The sequence below is a fragment of the Phallusia mammillata genome, chromosome 1 (genome assembly GCF_965637545.1).
Source record: "Phallusia mammillata chromosome 1, kaPhaMamm4.hap1.1, whole genome shotgun sequence".
Classification (NCBI taxonomy): domain Eukaryota; kingdom Metazoa; phylum Chordata; class Ascidiacea; order Phlebobranchia; family Ascidiidae; genus Phallusia; species Phallusia mammillata.
In genome coordinates this window covers 11,965,218-11,983,767 of record NC_137252.1, presented here as the reverse complement: position 1 = coordinate 11,983,767, position 18,550 = coordinate 11,965,218, and the positions used below count along the sequence as shown (strand labels likewise).

Below are 18,550 nucleotides of genomic sequence, written 5' to 3'. Positions count from 1 at the left end.
CGTTTCAACAGCTCTACCTTCTCCCAGCCCCGCCCAATCGCCCAAGTTGTTCATTTATCTAGCGCCCCCTTAATGATAGCAAACGCCGCGGTCTTTTAGGGGTCCGTAAGGCAATTTTGGGGGGACCACGAAAAGGTTGAAGTATAATTCTATAATTATATGATTATAATCTTTTTTGGCGTCAGTTTATGTCATTAAATAAGTTTGAATCAAAGAAGAATTGAGAATCGGCTGTCTCTATTGCTAAATAATAGCCTTTGTTGCATGACAACTAACAAAAATGCAATTATTCGCAAACGTTTTTTGTTTTGTCTGTGATGTCACAAGCTGTCTTTGGGTCATTATTATGCGTTTTTACATAATAAGCTAAAATCCTGCAATCAACTTTCGTTTTTCTGAAATACACATTCAGGCTTAAGGACCGCGAGCCCTCGAAATAATGGCAAAGGGACCGTTTTGAAGGTTGCCGTTAGTGGTCAAATTGACACCTTTGAATTAGGGTTGGCCCGATACCAATATTTTGAACCGATACCGATACCCGATATTTTACCCCAAAAGTACTGCGATCCGATACCGATACCCGATACTTTGCAAACAAGCAAAACATTTTCAAACTGATGTATTTGTAATGTGTTTTCCCATCACAGTTAATGTAACAACACACTGAGTCTAACACATTAACTGTTTTTTCACCATCACAGGTATTTTAACAACACACTCAGTCTAATAAATCACTTAAGGCCGTAAAATGCCCAGGTCTTGTAAAGACTCTTTGGCAAATCAGCTGGCGAGCTAACAACGCCCTAACGACGGTGGTGCATTGGAGGCATAACTAACGATTGGTGCACTTGTTGTTACGCATCTGATCACGTGATTACGTTTATGCGACGCGCTTTGCAACGTCTTTCCGGCGTCTATTGTTTGCAACGTCTTACCGGCGTTATTGTTTTACGACTTTGACAACAAAAAACATTTAACGATCATGGCTTTAGGCAGAGAATGGGATTGTCTGTTAATATCCCCAAAACAGTGAAGGAATCCCAAAACATATAACGTTTGGGTCATTTCTTAACGCCAACTTTTGTATTGCAAAATCGCAGGTAGTTTAATTGGGATTTAAAAAGTAATCACCGAAAGTCACAACTTTGTTTGCTAGGGTGCCTTTTTTGCAGTTAGTTAACAAACTTTATATATCTGTACACTAGGAAGTCTATGTCAGTGCTTTACAACCAGACAAATCTAATTACCTCAGCATGCTCACAACATGGTTACTACTACTGAAGGCAATAAAAACCACTAAATGAAATTATTATCATCAAAGTTTTTTTACTAATTCTCTGTCTTTGTGGATTTTTGGGTATTTAGTTTCAATGTAGTTGTGCTAAGTTTTTTCCCAGTAATTTTCTTTGTTTTGGTTAAGCTTTGTAATGTGTGAAAATGGTCTACTTTCGTTATTGTCAAGGTTAATGACTACACAGTTAAACATGACATAAGAATTGGATTTGATATTTTAGATTCGAAACAATTATTCTAGAATACCCAGTTATTCTACTTTAAACATCCCTAACCATGACCTAGAACTATTACCACCACGGGCAAGAATTGCACCACAATGATTGCATGTGCATTTAGACAAATCAGTTTCGCACTTCATAAAATGATCCCACACAGCACTTTTTTTTACAAGTTCACCTAACGGCATAGAAAATAACTTGTCACTGATAACACTAGGAATGTCTAAATACACTTGGCCATACAAATTAAACACCTGCCGTTTCGAAACTTATGCTTACAAACGTCTACAATGAACTTTGTGCGTTGTGACGTTCGCAATTAACGCGGCCCTAAAAAACGTGTTGCGGCATTAAGTCGCTGTAGCGATTTAGGTCATATTATTTCATTAAATCCAAAACAAACGCGTTTTTTAGTTGTAGTCCCATAAATATTTTATCACAGCCGATGGTTGTTGTTTTTTTGCCTCCTTTCATTTTCAATTTTACACATGATAAAGTCTCAAGAAAAGTATCGGTACTTGTACCGATACCGCTAAAGTATCGGACGAGGACCGATACTGCTCGAAGCATCGGGTATCGGCGCCGATACAGTACCATCGGGCCATCCCTACTTTGAATTCGGGATTCGTATATTTGTTTAATCATAAATACACAAAACGTAATTGCATAAAGATGCATGCTGTTATAACCGAAATATGTCGGCGGGACCAAAAATATGGCTGTAGTGTGCTGGAATCTGCTGTCCTCCTTCTGGTATGTACAGGTTCGGCTTTCACGCAGCAAAACACAATTAGTTTTACGCACACCTACTGTTCAATGACGAGCAAAATACTTTATTTATAAGACAAGGGACCAAATGGACCGTGACCCACTTCCAGTTGATTGACGCCCTTTTGAGTTTCACTCAACCGCCAATGAAACCTGTCAATTCCCCAGAAAAAGTTTATGATATTTTCACTGTAATAATCGCTCAGTTTTTTTTGTAAAACAATTCATTAATGTTTTGTAATTGTAAAAGATTATAAATTACATCTGGAAATAATTTCTGGTAATAAAACCTAAACGTAGCAAGCCCTTTCCCTCATCCGTTTTGGCCTGTTTTTAAACTTTATTTTGTAATTGATTGACAGGTTTAAGATACCGTATTTACTCCATTGTAAGCGGCGGCTTGGGCTTATATCAGGGGTCGGCAACCTTTTTTGCACTGCGGACCGGTTTTACAACTAAAATTTTATCGCGGACCGGTCTTCAAAAAACTACAAATATATAGCTATAAAAACGCTTAAATTAGTTTATCATGCCCGGGATACATGGGCAAAATGTTTTATAGCATTTAACGTGAAAAATTATACGGCCCGGTAACGAACTCCTCGCGGACCGGTACCGGCGGTTGCCGACCACTGGCTTATATTATTTTTTACACCTCAACATACGAGGGCGGCTTACAATCGAGTAAATACGGTAGTCTTCTGTCCAGTCAATCACGTAACCGTAAATGATGTAAGTTAATGAGATTTTTTTATACATGTTTATCCTAACATACTACTAAAACTTCTGTTTACCAGGTTTAGCATTTATCAAAAGCAAATTAAATACAACATTCACTTATGCCAGAAAGAAGCTTAACGTTATAGGCTGTAAACATAAACAACGCTGATGAATCAAGAAAATTACACCAACATCCTAAACAAGGCAGCCATCTATGATTTGCAATTTGAGATAGCAAACTTACGAAAGACCTATCCACAACAACTTGCAAAACTTGACCGGGCAGCGTCAGAAACATTTATTGAGGAGTTAAAAAGTTACAAACCTGAACCAAATCAAACACCACTAGAAATTCCTGAGAGTGCATATGAAAAAACTCTAGCATCACATTCAAATTTGTTATCTGAACTTCAAAATCTAAAGGTTTGTACAAAAAATTCTGGTATATTACAAAACTGCTAAAAGCATTTTAAGCCTGAAACAATACTCTTTTATCAAACCTTGTTGCACATAAGTTTTGCTAATGTTGCTGCCTTGGATAATATCTACATGTATAAAATGTTGCAGGATATGGAATCACTGTTTGAAAATGTAAGGAATGTAACTGAAGCCAAGAAGTAAATAAAGAGCCTTGAAAATGAGAAGTGGGCTCACTAGCAGGCATCTGTGGTTTTTGAATTGCAGTTAACTCTAACAATGCTATGAGGGTGTTTTTTTTGCAAACGACAATCATCAAAATGTAATAAAATCAACTACTGTTGTTGCTAGGAGATGCATGATTTAATTTTTTAAATACTAATGTGGTTGTGTAGGATTATTTTTTTTACTAGTTTTTATACTTTTGGTGTATTTTTTACATTTGGCAAATATAATTTTATCGTTTAAAAAATGTTCAACATCAGTGTTTGTTTTGTATTGCTAAATACTTTCAAGGAGTACAAAAGACTGAAAATGGATTCAATACAAAATATTGTATGTTATTGCATTGTCAGGGCTGTGCTTGATGAAGTGTCCAAAACAGAACTGACTAACACAAACAGTCCACAAATATTTCCACAGGTTGTGTTGAAAGTTTATGCAGTTGTTGTCCTTTAAAAAATGTTCAAGCAATAGTGATATATATATAGCTGTTGCTGTCAGGTATAATATCAACCTATAAGGTTAACAGTGATGTATCTTGGTATGTAATAAGACTAAAACAAAAACATACTCAGTACTGGTACCTTGAGAAGTTTTCAAGCAGTTTCAAACAGTAGATAAACATACACAATGTTATGAAATGCATCAGTACAGGATATATATTTATTTACATTTGATTATGGGCATCTTGAAGAAAACTACTGCTTGCCTGTTCGCAGCAAGCGAAGGCATTTCTCCAAATAGTCTGTAGCTGTTGCGACATCTTTGTACTGAAGAGCACTTCCAGCATATTTGCATAACTTTTCAGCATCACTGAAGTCTTTTTGTGTCAGATTAGCACCAGACTGTGCTGTGGGCACAGTATCTGCATATTGAGTTTCTTCTGGCTCTGGTGCAGACTGCTTTCGTGGTGCTGGCATCGGTTGAGCTGACATTTCAGGAGCAACATAGCCTCCTCCAGAAGTACCACCACTGTCACTGTGAGATGTTGATGGTTGCTCTCCTTGGGAGACACCAACAGAACCAAACTCATCTTCAAATTCACCTATGGGACCTGGTTGAGGAGTTTCATTATTTTTCAGGCAGTTATGAATGTAAGTAGCCTTCCATCGAGCATATTTGTGCTGTGTTTTAATTTCATCAGAAGTCTCCTCTTTAAAGACATCTAGGACATCAAAAAGTATTGATGAAGTGTAGAAGCTTTTTACAACTTGTTTGTTAAAGATGGATTTTCTATCCTGTCCATCAGCCCAGTTGAATAGTTTGTTTGCCGCAGCCTCAACAACAGCTTGCCCTGTCATGTCATCTAAACCTTCATTTAGTTCTGGATCAGCCTTAATTTCTTTGTGCAAATTTTCTTGAAAGCCCATTAGTTTTGTAAGATACAACTTTGATTCTGGGCTTGTCTTGTACTGAGTTTTAAGTCCAACTTGCAAAGCATAGTAACAGCAGTAATAGGATACAAGTTTGTCTTGTCGATTGATTTCAATAGCAACTTTTACATAGGGTCGGATGGATTTTAAAAATGCAGGAATAGGCAAAAGACTTTCCATTCTTGGTTAGTATTTAAGTCACAGACAGAACCTACGTCTTATCAGTTGAAACCAAACAAAACAGTATTAGCAGTTCATCTGTAGTAAAGTAATTAGGTCCAATGTTAACTGTAAGTAGATATTTTAGCCTTCAATAGGACAACCAACATCTATATTCTATTCTAATGTTTGGAAGATTGTAAATAACTACTTAGGATTGTTTAACAAATAGATCAATCCAAAATATTTACAGTTGAAAACCCTTAATTTTACTTGAGGTGCGTAAAACATCAAAAATGACAAACCCAAACTAATTTCTGAAGTTGCCTAATCCGGACCGCAGCCGTAAGAAAAAATCAAACACTGGGAGAAATTCACAAGAACCCGTGACAATACGTACCGTCCTAAAAATATACCTTTGTAAAAATTTAATGGACTTTTAACTCTTGTTGAACTGCGTACCAACCCACAAACAACTTTGTTTTACAAACGTAAAACTATACCAGCAGAAGTAACTTTTAGTCAAAGGTATGTGTTGACGAAACCTGACAAAATTTTAATAGGGACTCTTTTGACAGCTTTATTAAAAAAAAATATATTCTATTTAGTTTAGTAGATTATTACTGCGCCGGATGTCAATTACTTATTCGGTGGTGAAATAAGAAATCTAAAAGGAAAATAATAAACAACGTTTGTGACGTCATGGTTTAAATACCAGTCAGCTGATCATTCACAACAAACAACTCGCCCAACGGCTGTTGTAGCGTATTATACAAAGTGGTTCTGCAGAGACAGAATTGTAAGTCAAGATGGTGTTTGACGTTCCAGAGCAATACGACAACAACAGTAATGACTTTACGACGTTGCTCCCGGAACATCTATCGGAAGAGATTTTCTCCAGTATGGATATTTGCAGTGTTTGCAAATCCACACAGGTTTGTTTGTAGTCGTGTTCTTTAGTGGACAAAAACTTTGTATTGAAGTGCTCTGTTAGATTTACCAAGCAACATGTTTTTTAAGGTTTCGCAAAACTGGTATTGTTTGATAAACGAGTCGAGTCATGTATGGAGAAACTTGTACAAAGGGTTGTACAACGCTGAATTTGACAACGTACCCCGAAGCGCCAGACATTGGAAGGTAACGATTTGGAACTGTATTGTATGTCCTACTTTAATGCAAGTCTTAATTGTAGGTTTTGGTGGAACAGAAGTACCGAACGCAAAGATGTAAATCCCAATGGATTAAAGGAACATTTGCACAGATAACATCATACAAGGACTTGGAAAATACAAATTCCAAGTGTCAATTTTCTAAAGACGATTGGGGTGATATTTTGCAAGTGGAGCTGGCACGATAGCTACATGAATGTCACCCAAATGCAGTACTGTGTTGCATCTGTTTAACATTATAGTACTGTCTGTTGCACTTCTCAAGATACTGGTTTACTATGTTGTATTACTTTGCTTTTGTACACCCTACTTGTCTTATGTTGTATAAGTTCCATATTTAAAAAATGTAGTGTTTGTGTGGTAGTTTTGTTTTCCAATACTGTACTTTTAAATGCTTTATGGTGTTATGCTTTTTATACAGTGAATGCAACATAATACAAACTAAGCCTGCTTGGCCAAATGTCAAAAGACTACCTAACAGAAAATGTAGTATATCAAATCGATGCTAGATGAAGACCATGTTCAATGTGGTAGGTGTACCTGCAGAGTGTCCTGGTTTGTTTCTTGTTTTGGTTTACAGAAAGAATAAGGTAACCTGTGTACAACTCAAATCAGCCCAATGCTCAGTAAGACACATTTCTGTGCAATAATGGGACACAGACCATGCAACCAGTAAATACTAATCAACACCATTGTGTCGTATATCTGAATATTTAAACTGAAACATTCACTTGTTGCTGTCCCATGTTCACTTTTTACTTCCTGGATAACAAAATGCAAGTTAGGTAAGAGGTTTGGCTGCCACATACAGTTTTCAATTACCTATACTAGTTTTATCACTCGACACATCGCTCCTGGCATCAGGCAAACCAATTTGTGACATTCCATGAACATTCATTGACATCCTTCTGACATCTGCAATTGGTATCAAAAAATTTGACCTAATTGCAACAAAACTGCAAACAAGAGCCCATACTTTCCACTGCCGCAATGCTTCTGCGCCTTGTCGATCTATTGATATTTAGTGCTGGTGCTAATAGTGACTCTGCCAACAGAAATATATTTTTTCATCAGTTTAAATGCATTGGTTATATACATCTCAAGTAAATATGTCAAAATTTGGATCTATATAAATATATCAAAAGCATCAAATTTAATTGAGATACTTCTCAAACTTTAAGGGCTACAAACAACTTTGGTAGCTAAATTTTTAAGAACAATCTGTGCACAACCACTCATCCTGCAAAAAAATATTGTTTCAAAATCAGAGAATGCATCAAATACCTAGTGAAACAAATCGTAACAGCACAATTGCACTAAAATATTCACCAAGCCAGTACTTACGGTGTCTTGTAGAACCTCTTTTAGCCATAATATGACTAGGATAGGACCCAATTGAAATCTTGCTATCGTCACCCAAATGAACCTGTGGACAGCAACTGAACTAAATAAATCAGACTTTCTTACGACAGAAAAAACATTTAATACCTTTATTTTAGGCTTGACTATTTGTTCTTGTTTTGTAATTTTCCATCTTCCCAAAAACTTCCTTGCATAAATTATACCTTGTCCATCAGTAGATTGATAATAAATAACAATACATGTCAATAGAATTCCCAATGTCACCTAATACATGGATAATGGAAGTTTAATGACTAACATAAATAATTTTAACTGCACAGCTTTCAAAATAGTTGTTTACCAGCATAATAGTAAAATGCGATTTGGCGTTTAGTTCAATTCCAATAATGTGAATCTCAAATGTAGTTGTGAAGTCACAATTTGTTGAACTGTCCACACCTTTGTTTGAAACTTCCATCACCAAATAAAACTCTTTAAAGCAAAAAAATAACAGCTTTGTTCATAGCAATGACTCTCGCAAATCTACTTTTAGGACAAAAAGAATTTATCTCAACTAAAATCCGGAGCTTAATGAATAACACCTTTAGTTTAGGTAGCCACATTTTAAATGCTGCGAAAAAAATGTGTCGATCAAAACAACTGTATAAAACTGATTAAAAAGGGCAGATAGCTTGTGATGAAAACTCTTAAACCATATTGTATTTTCTCTGGCCATCACTTGTAAACTGAATACAAGTCATGAACAAATTGCCAAGTTCAAGTCCATATTTGTGACTGTCAATCATGTACACAAAAATTGAATCATTCTGTCTTAGCTAAAGCTTGAAAACAAACCAGGGTTAGAAAGTAAAGAGAAATATGTACCATCAGTATATTTTCAAGAAAACCATAAACACCAGATACAAATATGTACCAAATCAGTATATTTTCTTGAAAACCATAAACACCAGATACAAATATGTACCAAATCAGTATATTTTCTTGAAAACCACAATTACCAGATGGGTTTGATACTCCAAAGGGAATGCTACCACATGGAGAATCAATGCGACACTCGAACACAATACTTGCTGGATTGTTGCCATCAAATATATATTGGCCAGTTGCATTGTCTCTCATTGAATCAGTAGTTGTTAAGTCCAGAACTGTCCACATAAGGCTTTCCAGTTTTTTACTGCACACAAAAAAGGCTTTTCTTCAAATTGTTTTAACATGTACACATCAATCTGAATAAAAGTGACATTTATTTTGAACCCTATAGCAACTGTGACACATATTTTAAAACCTATAAATTGTTTCCAAAAAATACCTGTCTCCTGGCATATAGTTGTACATCTTAATTTCTTCATCAGCATAACTTCTGATATTTTCATGGTACCCAACCCCACCTCCAACAATTTTTAGGGTGAAATTGCCTTTAAATGGTGTTCTCAGGCCAGTTATGTGATCATACATATAAAATGCAGTCACAAACTCTACATAAAAAAGTGGTATTTATATACACCAGCCCTGTTGTCTGTTAAACCTTAATAATGCCTCAATATAGGAAAAGTGTTTTACAATTGCATACTAGTGATGGGACAAGTACCCGGTACTCGGTATCGAATGATTTCAGTGGTATCGATACTCGTACTCGGTATCGAAATATTTTGTCTCAGTTTTCGATACCAATGTGCAAGTACCGAAGGCCGATTTACACCCTAAGAATACGGTCAACGTTATGCCAATATTTGCTTCGGACAGCACAAAATTGGAAAAAAGTTGCACCAGTTTACGTTTATCTTTTTCGCTATTATGTGGAGATTACATTTTTTGGCATATGTGTGTGCACACCTGTACCCCGAGCATGGCAGATAAATTAGCCAGTGATATACAACTAAGTACAACACTACACTTAAGTACTCGGTATCATAGGTATATACATGTGGTACTCGTATTCGCTTCAAAACCTGGTATCGTCCCATCACTATTGCATACTTAACAAAACAGACAAATAATTGCACACTGGTTCCAAAACCATAATATATTATTACAGCAAACCTCAGTTAAGCTGGATTTTCAACCTATTCGGACAAATTATTTGGTCCAAATGGGTCAGGATTAACAGAAGTTTACTGTAGTTAAAACATACTCTATTTAATCTCACCATTAGCTTCACAAATTAAAAACACAAAAGCCAAAATTAACAATTTTAATAAAAATCTATTCTGATGTAACCTGATGTAGTGAAACAAGGCACTCCATCACTGACTTCATACAAACATTCAAAATCATCAGTCCTGCCTCGATCAGCCAATATCTGGATTGAGCGTTTTTTATCAAAGCCAAGGGACAATGCAGGTGGGCAACCTCCCTCCACAATAAAGGTAATGTCTATAAACAATGCCTAATTTCACTCACAACACAAGCATATGATTTAAGTCTAATAAAAAACATTTTGTTGCATTAAAAAGATTATTATTTGTAACACTGGAGACCAGTGATTTTAAACTGTGTTCCTATTTTAAAAGTGCAAGTATTCTCTGGTGTTTTAGGACTTAATGACAAAATGCAGGCATGCATGACAATGTTTGAAAGGTATTTTTTTTGTTATAAAAAGCAAACTCACCCACGACAACAGAGTAGCAAATTAGCTTTCTTTAAACAACTTTTGTGTTGTTAACCCACATAGTGTGTCATGAAAAGAAATTAAGAGTGTTAGTGTGCTACATGCCCGAAAAGTTTTAGAATCAATGCCAAGATGACCTAAACCCATGGCATCGCCGTTTTACTTACCATGCACATTGGGAGAATAGTGCCAAGGTCGAATTTTAACACCAACCGGTTGCAAGTTAGTGCCTGAAGAATGTTGAGGCAGTTGACAGCCTTTGAAAGTTACCTGAACAATACCACAAACATATTACTTTGTATCAAGTATTATTTATGACACACAAATATTTCAAAGTTAGGATTTATATTAAAAAAAATTTGCTTAAACCCGCAGGGTTCTTTGAAATGCATTCCTATATGATTCAAACCTTAAATTCTGAAATGCTTGAATTTAGTTGAATGGATTAACAGGTAACTAGTTTAAGCAAGTTAATCAATAAAGCTTAAAATAATTAAATAACATGCTTTGATTACAATTTGCTGCTAAAAAAACATGTATATTTTAGCATTTGGGCATGTTTGCCTGTACATATGTTACATAAATATGGGAAGAAAATACCTAAAATAAAACGTAGACCCCCTGTTGTAATTTACCTCAAAGATAGTTTCAAAAGGGCCACTATGTCTTTCAACCTTAACGTCAACAATTCTATTCTTAGATATGGAAACAAAGAGATCTTGTTGTTCCAATGGTGATAAAGTGTTGTCAGTGGCAGTAGACAAGGAAAAGTTTATTCTGACACAAAAAATTAGCAAACATCAACTTAAAAATAATATACACACAGACCTAAAGTATCACACTTACAATAAGGAAATAAGCTAAATATGCAACAAAATGTCTAGTCCTACAAAATAAAATGTCTTTGATTGATGAAAAAAAAGATCATTGTCAGTGAAGATTAATAATTTTTTATTCAAGAAGAAAATAGCATAAAAAAAACTTAAACGACTATAATTCAAAGAAATAATCTATAACAGTATACTACAACTGATGTGGCCTTCATATCACTGATGATGGCATCAGCATTTGCCGAAACGTTTGAACAATAAAGCATGTCACTTTTTACGTCTATTTGGAGCGTTATTTTCACCATTAAGTATACTACAAAACATGCGGAAATATTTTTTTAAATTTAATTTAAATGTCTTACATCAATTTCATATCTTTATCAAGGTACAGCTTTCTGGGAATGATGCAGTCATTTAAATTAGATGGATGTTCCATTACATAATCATGCATAGAGAAATAGGACTTCCATGAGAATCCCACCGCAAGATTGTTTGCAGCTATATAACGAAGATAGTTTTCGTAACCAACATTATCAGTATACCAACCAGATCCTTCCACAGTGTTGTCTTGCTTCCACCAAAAATGCTTTCCAAATTTCTGTTTTAAAAATGCTAACTCAAAACTACATATTTGAACTGATCACCACTTTAATCATAATTATAACTGCAATAAAAGCACTGGTTCAATAACAGTGTTTCTTCTCAAACCTGATGTGTATAATCTTTTTGCTAATTATAACAAACCAATAAAATGATTATTTAGTTGCCTAACAAGTTATGGGGGAAATTGAAACAGGTGACACATAACCTGTGCAAAATTCTCTCCAAATTCTTTGTGTAAAAATATTTCCTGCCCATGGAAACAGGTAGGCAATGTGTTTTACATGAATAAAACTAAAACTTACCCTTTGTGTGGCAAGCATTTGCACAATAGCTCTGTAAGCCAATAACATACTGTTTGAGTGAACAGGGATTTGTACATCACTTAAGGTGAACTTTGCATAGTCCAATTTTGCTGATTTAGACAAAGCAGGCCAGACTCTGGGAAAATGAAATGCATAATTCTGATGTCTGGACAACAATGATATATTACTGCATTCTGCTTTCATCAAAATGGGTTCATTTTGACCTGAAAAATATGTTTAAAAATGTTACAAAACATTTGGTAATTGAGGTAAAAAATGCGTAGCACAATCTGGTGTTTCAAAATATAAATATATTGTTTGCATTCTGTACAATTCAACTCCTTTGATTTGTTGTAAAGCTGTGTCAGCTACGTAAGGATGTTTTGTGCATCTGTACATTAACCTGAGAAAAATGTTCTTGCAGAGCCAAATATCTCATGCATATAAATGCTATTTTGTACTCCAATTTTGGTAAAACAATTACTTCACCTGATGAAGTATAATTGAAATCAATGACAGATCGCTTGACACTTGAGCCATTTATGAACAAAAGATAGAGTTCATCAAAACAATCATAAAATAATCCCAACACATTTCCTAATACCAAAGATGGAAAATCTTGAACATGATTATTATTTTTGACCAGTCTTGAAAAAGTTCCGAATCCAACAGCTTTTCCATGCCAAATTTCGCCATTACTTGTGATCAAGGCAAAATGGTGACCATGTGGTTGGCTTACAAACTGCACAAATGTATTGTTGAGAAGGAGTGATGTATCAGATAGAGGTACTGCCCCAATTACACCACTTCGAATGTCAAATACAAGCATGGAATTTCCCCAAAGATATAAATTCCCATCATGAGCATGGCTGCAACTTACACCTTTGATATTAATCATAGCTCCTAAAAAATATTTAGTATTATCAGACAGAAGATATTAAAAACACTACACTTGCTATAAAGTAAATATATTAAATGAATATTGGGTAGTATTCCAACTTGACTTGTTTGGTTTAACAGTAGATTTATAGGCAGTGATGCCATCACAATTCATCCCAAAATAAGACAACTTAAAAATTACAATTTCATATGAAACGAAATAAATAGTTTTGAACAAATCTTTGCATTTATATGAGCCAAGACATATCAAATTCCATATTTTTGCCAGAAACAGTCTGTTCCAGAAACTCCTTCTTTGTCAAAAATACTGCATCCTGTGACAGCTTCGGTATATGTTTACTTTTACTTGAAGCAGGGATTTGACTGTTGTTGCACTAAGTCTGTTCCTTGTAAGCTTAATTGTTTAAAATGAGACAAAATAAGGACTCAGGTAAAAAACAATAACATTTCTTAGAAATAGACAATGTCCTTTGAAATAAGGACAAATCATAGAAATATGGATGGTATGGCAACCTTGATTATATGGATAACCTGTTAATAACAAGCAATAGACACAGTAGCAAATCAACATCAAACATTATGTAAATAACAACACGTTTTTTTAATTTTCTTTTAAACTATATCTCACCATTGTAGTTTAGGTTGTGTGTAAAAAGAGCAATGCTGTTGTGCAAAGTGAAATTTGTTGGAAGTCTTTCCTCAAACTCTCGAAGAAATTTCCATTTGCCAATTTGATCTACACCTGTTTGACAACAGTATTATTAGCAACTTAAGGAAACTGTAGTATTGATAAAGTAAAATTTAAACTTAAGAATGAACAAAATATCAACAACAAAATAACTGTTGACTAAATGTATAATTAGTCTACAATTAGGTGCAATGCAAAACACTTAAATGCAAGTTCTTGTGTTGAAAGAAGTGATGGATTAACTTTCATGATACAATTTGCGAAATGCAACTTCTTCAAGTGGCAGGTGACTGTTTTGGGTGTCTCAACCCCTGGAATGAGATACTGGAAATCAATTTTTTGCACACTAATATTGGGTTTACCTGTGTATTTCAACAACACAAATTTGCTGGCAAGTGAATGATGAAGAACCAAATACAGCGCACCACTACAATATGTGTGTGCCAATATAGATACATGATTGGGATTATAGTTGGTGTAATCTAGAAATGTCTGCCCATCAATATCCACAAGTTGGTTTAGAGTTGATCCTACATCATTTTCTGCTAACAAAAACAACAAACAATTTAGATCATATTGTTTGTCAAAGTTTGCAGATCATAGTAAGTGGCATAAACTTATATCAGCATTATTTTCACAAAACTTGATTGCAAAAAGAAATTTCTCTCATGACTAGATACAGTTGCAGCATTTTTTCAAAACTTTTTGTCCTCCCTTTGATTATCAATTGATGGTATTTACAACTGCTAGGTTCGAACAGCTGTGCACTTCTGAAACCATCATTAAGTTGTATATGGGCCTGGCGTACTGTGATTTAAGTTGTATATGGTCAGAAATTCACAGCAATTTTGACCTTCTGTATTAAACTTAAATTGTATGACTAACTCTTTAAAATTCATAGTGATCAGCGATATTGGTCTTCCCTATTTAACTTCAATCAATAAATAAGCCTAAAGCAGTTGCTTGCCTTTTCTCAATGTGTGAATCTCACTATGAAACAACATCACATCATCTTATTCAAACTGAAATATATATATAGCTATGTAAAACAAGGTCAACTGCCTGACATACATGCAGGGACATGGACCTAACAGTGGCTAAATTTCAGGTGGGTTGAGGTGGCTATGAAAATGGCCCTTTTACAATTTCTACTTGTGTTTATCCAAATTTGCTAGGGTGGTACTAAACACTGCATGAACACAGTTTTACGAATAAATGATATACTTACTGCTGAAATGATAATTTTGTGGACTGGTGGTTAGGGATAGTAACAAAAAACAATTATATATAATCTGGTCTCAAACCCCGTTTGGGTTTATATGCTAACAGTATATGTTTACTACCGACCCCTGTACTACACACAGGTAAGACAGTAACAATAACTGAAACTTTACAAAGCCTTGATTTCTTGCCTGTTCTTGTAGTAGGTATCAACAAAAAATACAATTTTTGGCTGGTTGAAATGATCACTGTTCTTGACAAGGGTGAGAGACTGATGTGTTTTGCACAAATACCTTCACTCCCACCAAGCAATCTTTTAACCTGTTGATCACTCACAAGTACCCAAAAGATTCCTTTCTGTTAAAATTACACTAATAATTCAAGGATATGAATGCATACAGAAGCTTCAGACACATATCAACATACATTATCTGCAAATGTACTCAACCGGTTGGCACTCTGCACTCTCAACACCAGAGTTAAATATCTATCCCCAACAAGAACAAAATAACAAGCCAACTAAGCAACCCTGCTATCTATACACACCAGCAACAGCTTTATTTACCTTGGTTGAAAGTAAAATCTGATCAAAAAAATCAAAAGCCGTCTCAATGGCATCCGGACAGTCCGTCTCCTGTCCTGCTAAAGCATCTGGTACCTTGTAAACAACAATTGTTATCGGTAAAATAACACCGTCAGAAAACAGAGCAATCAACAACAGTCATCATGATAAAAAGAGCTTGATTTATTTACTAACCTTTTTTACAATTGAATGCTCAAATTCAGTAGATGAAAAAACAAGATATCCATTTGCAGTCACAACAGTAATAGGGGTTTGGTAAATGACAGGTGTTACAGAATTTGGCACAGAAGAAAGGATTGGTAGTGATGCTGTTTGAAAGTGTCTATGGTTCACAATGAAAAAAGTCTTCCTGTATAAAAGTCAAAGACGTCTTATAAACATTTAGACCAAAAGAGTTTTTATTCTAATTTAGCAGCACAATTTAACAAGTGTATACCCGAAAAAAACGAAATCATAATCATATCAGCAGCAAAATCAGTTTTCATATGGAACATTTTTAGCTTAAACTAGATGTAGCAAAGTATTTCCTGCTACAGACTGGTCTTTGCGATTCATTCATTTATTATTACAACTCATGAGTTATTATTAGGGATAGGCTGAGTCGATTTAGAAACCCAATACTATGTACTAAGCATCGCTGTTTTTGATGCTCGGTGTTCGGCCGGGCAGTTGCACAAACGGATCCAGGGATTAAATTTGCATATTTATGCCCTGCTAACAGACGAAACTAGGGTTCGAAAGAGTACCAAAGAACAAAACGCTGTTTACATAAGGAACCTTGGAAAGCTACAAAACTAACATGGGTGTGGGAATAATTGTGTTGTCACAATGCACCAAGCATGCTCCACCAAACAAAACATTGGCAGTTTTGAAAGTATAAGTATGATTTAAATATAATGATGTTTAAATGTTTACCATGAAAAAGTTTACACCTGGGGTGTCAAACATGCAGCCCTGCAAGAGTTTTTGTGCAGCCCATGAAATAACTTTTAGAAGTTGTATGTGCACAGTTGGTTCTTTCACTCTGTTACACTGTATATATATCTGTTTGGTACTTATAACAATATTGTCTTTAAATGTAGCTAATGGCATTAATAACCATTTAACTTTTTAATCATGCAATAATTTTGTTGTCATGTTGCATTGCAACAAATATTTCGATAATGACTTACTTCACTCGACTTACTTACAAGTTTGTTTTTGCGCTCAAAGCAGATTGAGTTTGACAACTCTGCTTTACACTATTTCAAGAAAATCACAAAAACTCACTTGAAACCTTGCACTTTAACTGATCCAGTGTCTTTCTCACTTATTTCCAAAGTCATGCCATGTGTGTAGTCATTAACTGGTAAAGGAAAGCTCCACTTTACACTTGAAAGCTCCAGTTCATTTTCATCAGCTGTTACACAAATAGTATTAGTGGCAGTTAGCTACTGCAACATAAATTTATGCCTGTTAAAATTGCAATCTGAACATAAGATCAAATTAGAAAACACTGAGAGCATTGTATATTTTAATGTTGACAAAAAAGAAATTAAAACAAAAAGCTTGTTTTATTGTGAATCAGAGATTTGGTTCAAATGAAGTATTTAATGTTTACAATAACTATATTTAAACATGCAGCATGTTAACAAACTCAAAATTTACTTTGCAGTCTGACCACAGAAAAGTTGTTTTTTTAATGTTAATAAATAATTTGATGTGGTGGGCAAGAATTCTTTTCAAGAAAGATATGAAAAAAATAGGTTTTAAACATTATCATGCAAGATCGTATTTTGTTAACAAGTCATGAAACACCAGACAATGTTTCCACAGTTAAAATAGCGAATTCCGCTGCCATTTAGAAATCTATCACATTACAATGTAAAAGCATATAGAGCCAATAAATGATAAGCTGCAGACAGTGCACACTGTTTCGACCTATAAGGTCCAGTTGTGGCATCGCACAGACTAGGTGATGCATGGGGTTGTACTCTGTGCTCCCAACAAACTGGAGTGCCGTTGAATGGCTACACTAGCCAATACGGCCGATCTCTCGTCACCAGCTGCACTGATGAGACCTTATAGGTCGAAACAGTGTGCACTGTCTGCAGCTTATCACATTACAGTTTGAGAATCACTGCACCAAATTGTAAGTATCATAGAATATATTATTCGCTTACTTGATGACAAAACTCCATGCAGTTGTAATATCACCTGTCCTCCATCTATCTCATTCTTATTGGGTAAATCAGAAATCCTAAAAACCGGTTGTGAACCACTGAGTACCATGTGTCTCATAACGGTCCTAGCTACCTAAATTAAAATTGCCATTCAGATCAAAGTTGATGATAAAAGTTTTATTTTGAAAAATATACAGATAGCAAACTTAAAATATTTTTTGTGCTGATTTTATGGTTAACAAAGCTGTCTTACCTGGTCATTTTCATTCAAAATAGTAACTTCCAGCACATACTGACTGGAAACAAAGTTGGATTTTTGAGTTTTTGCCTGACAATAAAACAAAAGTTATAACTTAAATGCTACACACAAAAGAATGAAAATGTAACACTACAAAGACCACAACAACATTACAGAAATTGAGTACATCAGATTGACATTAGCTAAAGTTACTAAACTTTTAGCAGTATTACCTTAAAAAACTTTTTTTAAATGAATCTTGAATGCCCTATTTTCCTTACCGCAGACATCGCCACAAACGGTAAAAAATCCTTGACTTCATTTTGAAAAGTTAATGGATTCAGTTTCTCGAAATCTTGTGTCTCTATTGGATTTGTTTGTGCGTCGTCTTGCCTGAGTAAAACAACGTTCCACCTGTATTGCTGGGCGTGGGATGAGGCATCGACAAATAACGCCCCGAGAACAATCAAAATAGTTCCAGAAGGAAACATGATTCCCGCGCAAACGAACACGTTACGGCTGATTAGTTGCAATAATTTTGAAAACAAGAGTTTCGTGTAATTGTTACGAAACAATTTGTTATGCATGAGAGCATAAACGTTGGTTAGCATTTTAACATCAAACAACAAAAACTAACCAATGTTTGTTTTTTAAAATTAACAATTTATGCTTGTTTTTGCCCTTCGTTTGTTTATATTGTAATCATAAAAA

General features: G+C 35.0%; 4 protein-coding genes across 4 annotated transcripts; 2 read left to right on the top strand and 2 right to left on the bottom strand.

The window, feature by feature from the left end:
• Positions 1-3,057: 3,057 nt before the first annotated feature.
• Positions 3,058-3,898, top strand: LOC145229068 (uncharacterized). The gene is made up of 2 exons (XM_080094329.1): positions 3,058-3,425; positions 3,570-3,898. The coding sequence occupies exons 1-2, from the start codon at positions 3,171-3,173 to the stop codon at positions 3,621-3,623; spliced, it is 309 nt and encodes a 102-aa protein (XP_079950455.1). The 5' UTR covers positions 3,058-3,170; the 3' UTR covers positions 3,624-3,898.
• On the bottom strand, positions 3,286-5,268 carry LOC145229050 (vacuolar protein sorting-associated protein VTA1 homolog). The gene has a single exon (XM_080094306.1). The coding sequence runs from the start codon at positions 5,192-5,194 to the stop codon at positions 4,340-4,342; it is 855 nt and encodes a 284-aa protein (XP_079950432.1). The 5' UTR covers positions 5,195-5,268; the 3' UTR covers positions 3,286-4,339.
• A 555-nt stretch (positions 5,269-5,823) lies between these two features.
• Positions 5,824-6,810, top strand: LOC145229060 (F-box only protein 48-like). Its single transcript, XM_080094317.1, has 3 exons — positions 5,824-6,108; positions 6,194-6,310; positions 6,366-6,810. Exons 1-3 carry the CDS (start codon positions 5,983-5,985, stop codon positions 6,528-6,530), a joined length of 408 nt encoding a protein of 135 aa, XP_079950443.1. The 5' UTR covers positions 5,824-5,982; the 3' UTR covers positions 6,531-6,810.
• A 52-nt stretch (positions 6,811-6,862) lies between these two features.
• LOC145230935 (cation channel sperm-associated auxiliary subunit gamma-like) lies at positions 6,863-18,377 on the bottom strand. Its single transcript, XM_080096315.1, has 23 exons — positions 18,121-18,377; positions 17,855-17,929; positions 17,602-17,734; positions 16,709-16,838; positions 15,614-15,788; positions 15,422-15,514; positions 15,048-15,213; positions 13,998-14,180; positions 13,576-13,689; positions 12,537-12,950; positions 12,048-12,271; positions 11,505-11,740; positions 10,948-11,089; positions 10,480-10,582; positions 9,922-10,077; positions 9,014-9,179; positions 8,703-8,878; positions 8,045-8,175; positions 7,831-7,968; positions 7,687-7,768; positions 7,319-7,387; positions 7,165-7,257; positions 6,863-7,104 (listed from the first exon to the last, which is right to left on the bottom strand). Exons 1-23 carry the CDS (start codon positions 18,328-18,330, stop codon positions 7,091-7,093), a joined length of 3,423 nt encoding a protein of 1,140 aa, XP_079952441.1. The 5' UTR covers positions 18,331-18,377; the 3' UTR covers positions 6,863-7,090.
• Positions 18,378-18,550: the final 173 nt, after the last annotated feature.

What these genes read in the sequence shown, in the direction of transcription:
- LOC145229060 (XM_080094317.1), top strand. Translation starts at nt 5,983, where the DNA reads ATGGTGTTTGACGTTCCAGAGCAATACGACAACAACAGTAATGACTTT. An exon ending in GTGTTTGCAAATCCACACAG is followed by an intron (nt 6,109 to 6,193) that starts GTTTGTTTGTAG and finishes ATGTTTTTTAAG; the next exon opens with GTTTCGCAAAACTGGTATTG. An exon ending in GAAGCGCCAGACATTGGAAG is followed by an intron (nt 6,311 to 6,365) that starts GTAACGATTTGG and finishes TCTTAATTGTAG; the next exon opens with GTTTTGGTGGAACAGAAGTA.
- LOC145229068 (XM_080094329.1), top strand. Translation starts at nt 3,171, where the DNA reads ATGAATCAAGAAAATTACACCAACATCCTAAACAAGGCAGCCATCTAT. An exon ending in CTGAACTTCAAAATCTAAAG is followed by an intron (nt 3,426 to 3,569) that starts GTTTGTACAAAA and finishes AAAATGTTGCAG; the next exon opens with GATATGGAATCACTGTTTGA.
- LOC145230935 (XM_080096315.1), bottom strand. Translation starts at nt 18,330, where the DNA reads ATGTTTCCTTCTGGAACTATTTTGATTGTTCTCGGGGCGTTATTTGTC. An exon ending in AGCATTCAATTGTAAAAAAG is followed by an intron (nt 15,515 to 15,613) that starts GTTAGTAAATAA and finishes GTTGTTTACAAG; the next exon opens with GTACCAGATGCTTTAGCAGG. An exon ending in AGATTTTACTTTCAACCAAG is followed by an intron (nt 15,214 to 15,421) that starts GTAAATAAAGCT and finishes TAATTTTAACAG; the next exon opens with AAAGGAATCTTTTGGGTACT.
- LOC145229050 (XM_080094306.1), bottom strand. Translation starts at nt 5,194, where the DNA reads ATGGAAAGTCTTTTGCCTATTCCTGCATTTTTAAAATCCATCCGACCC.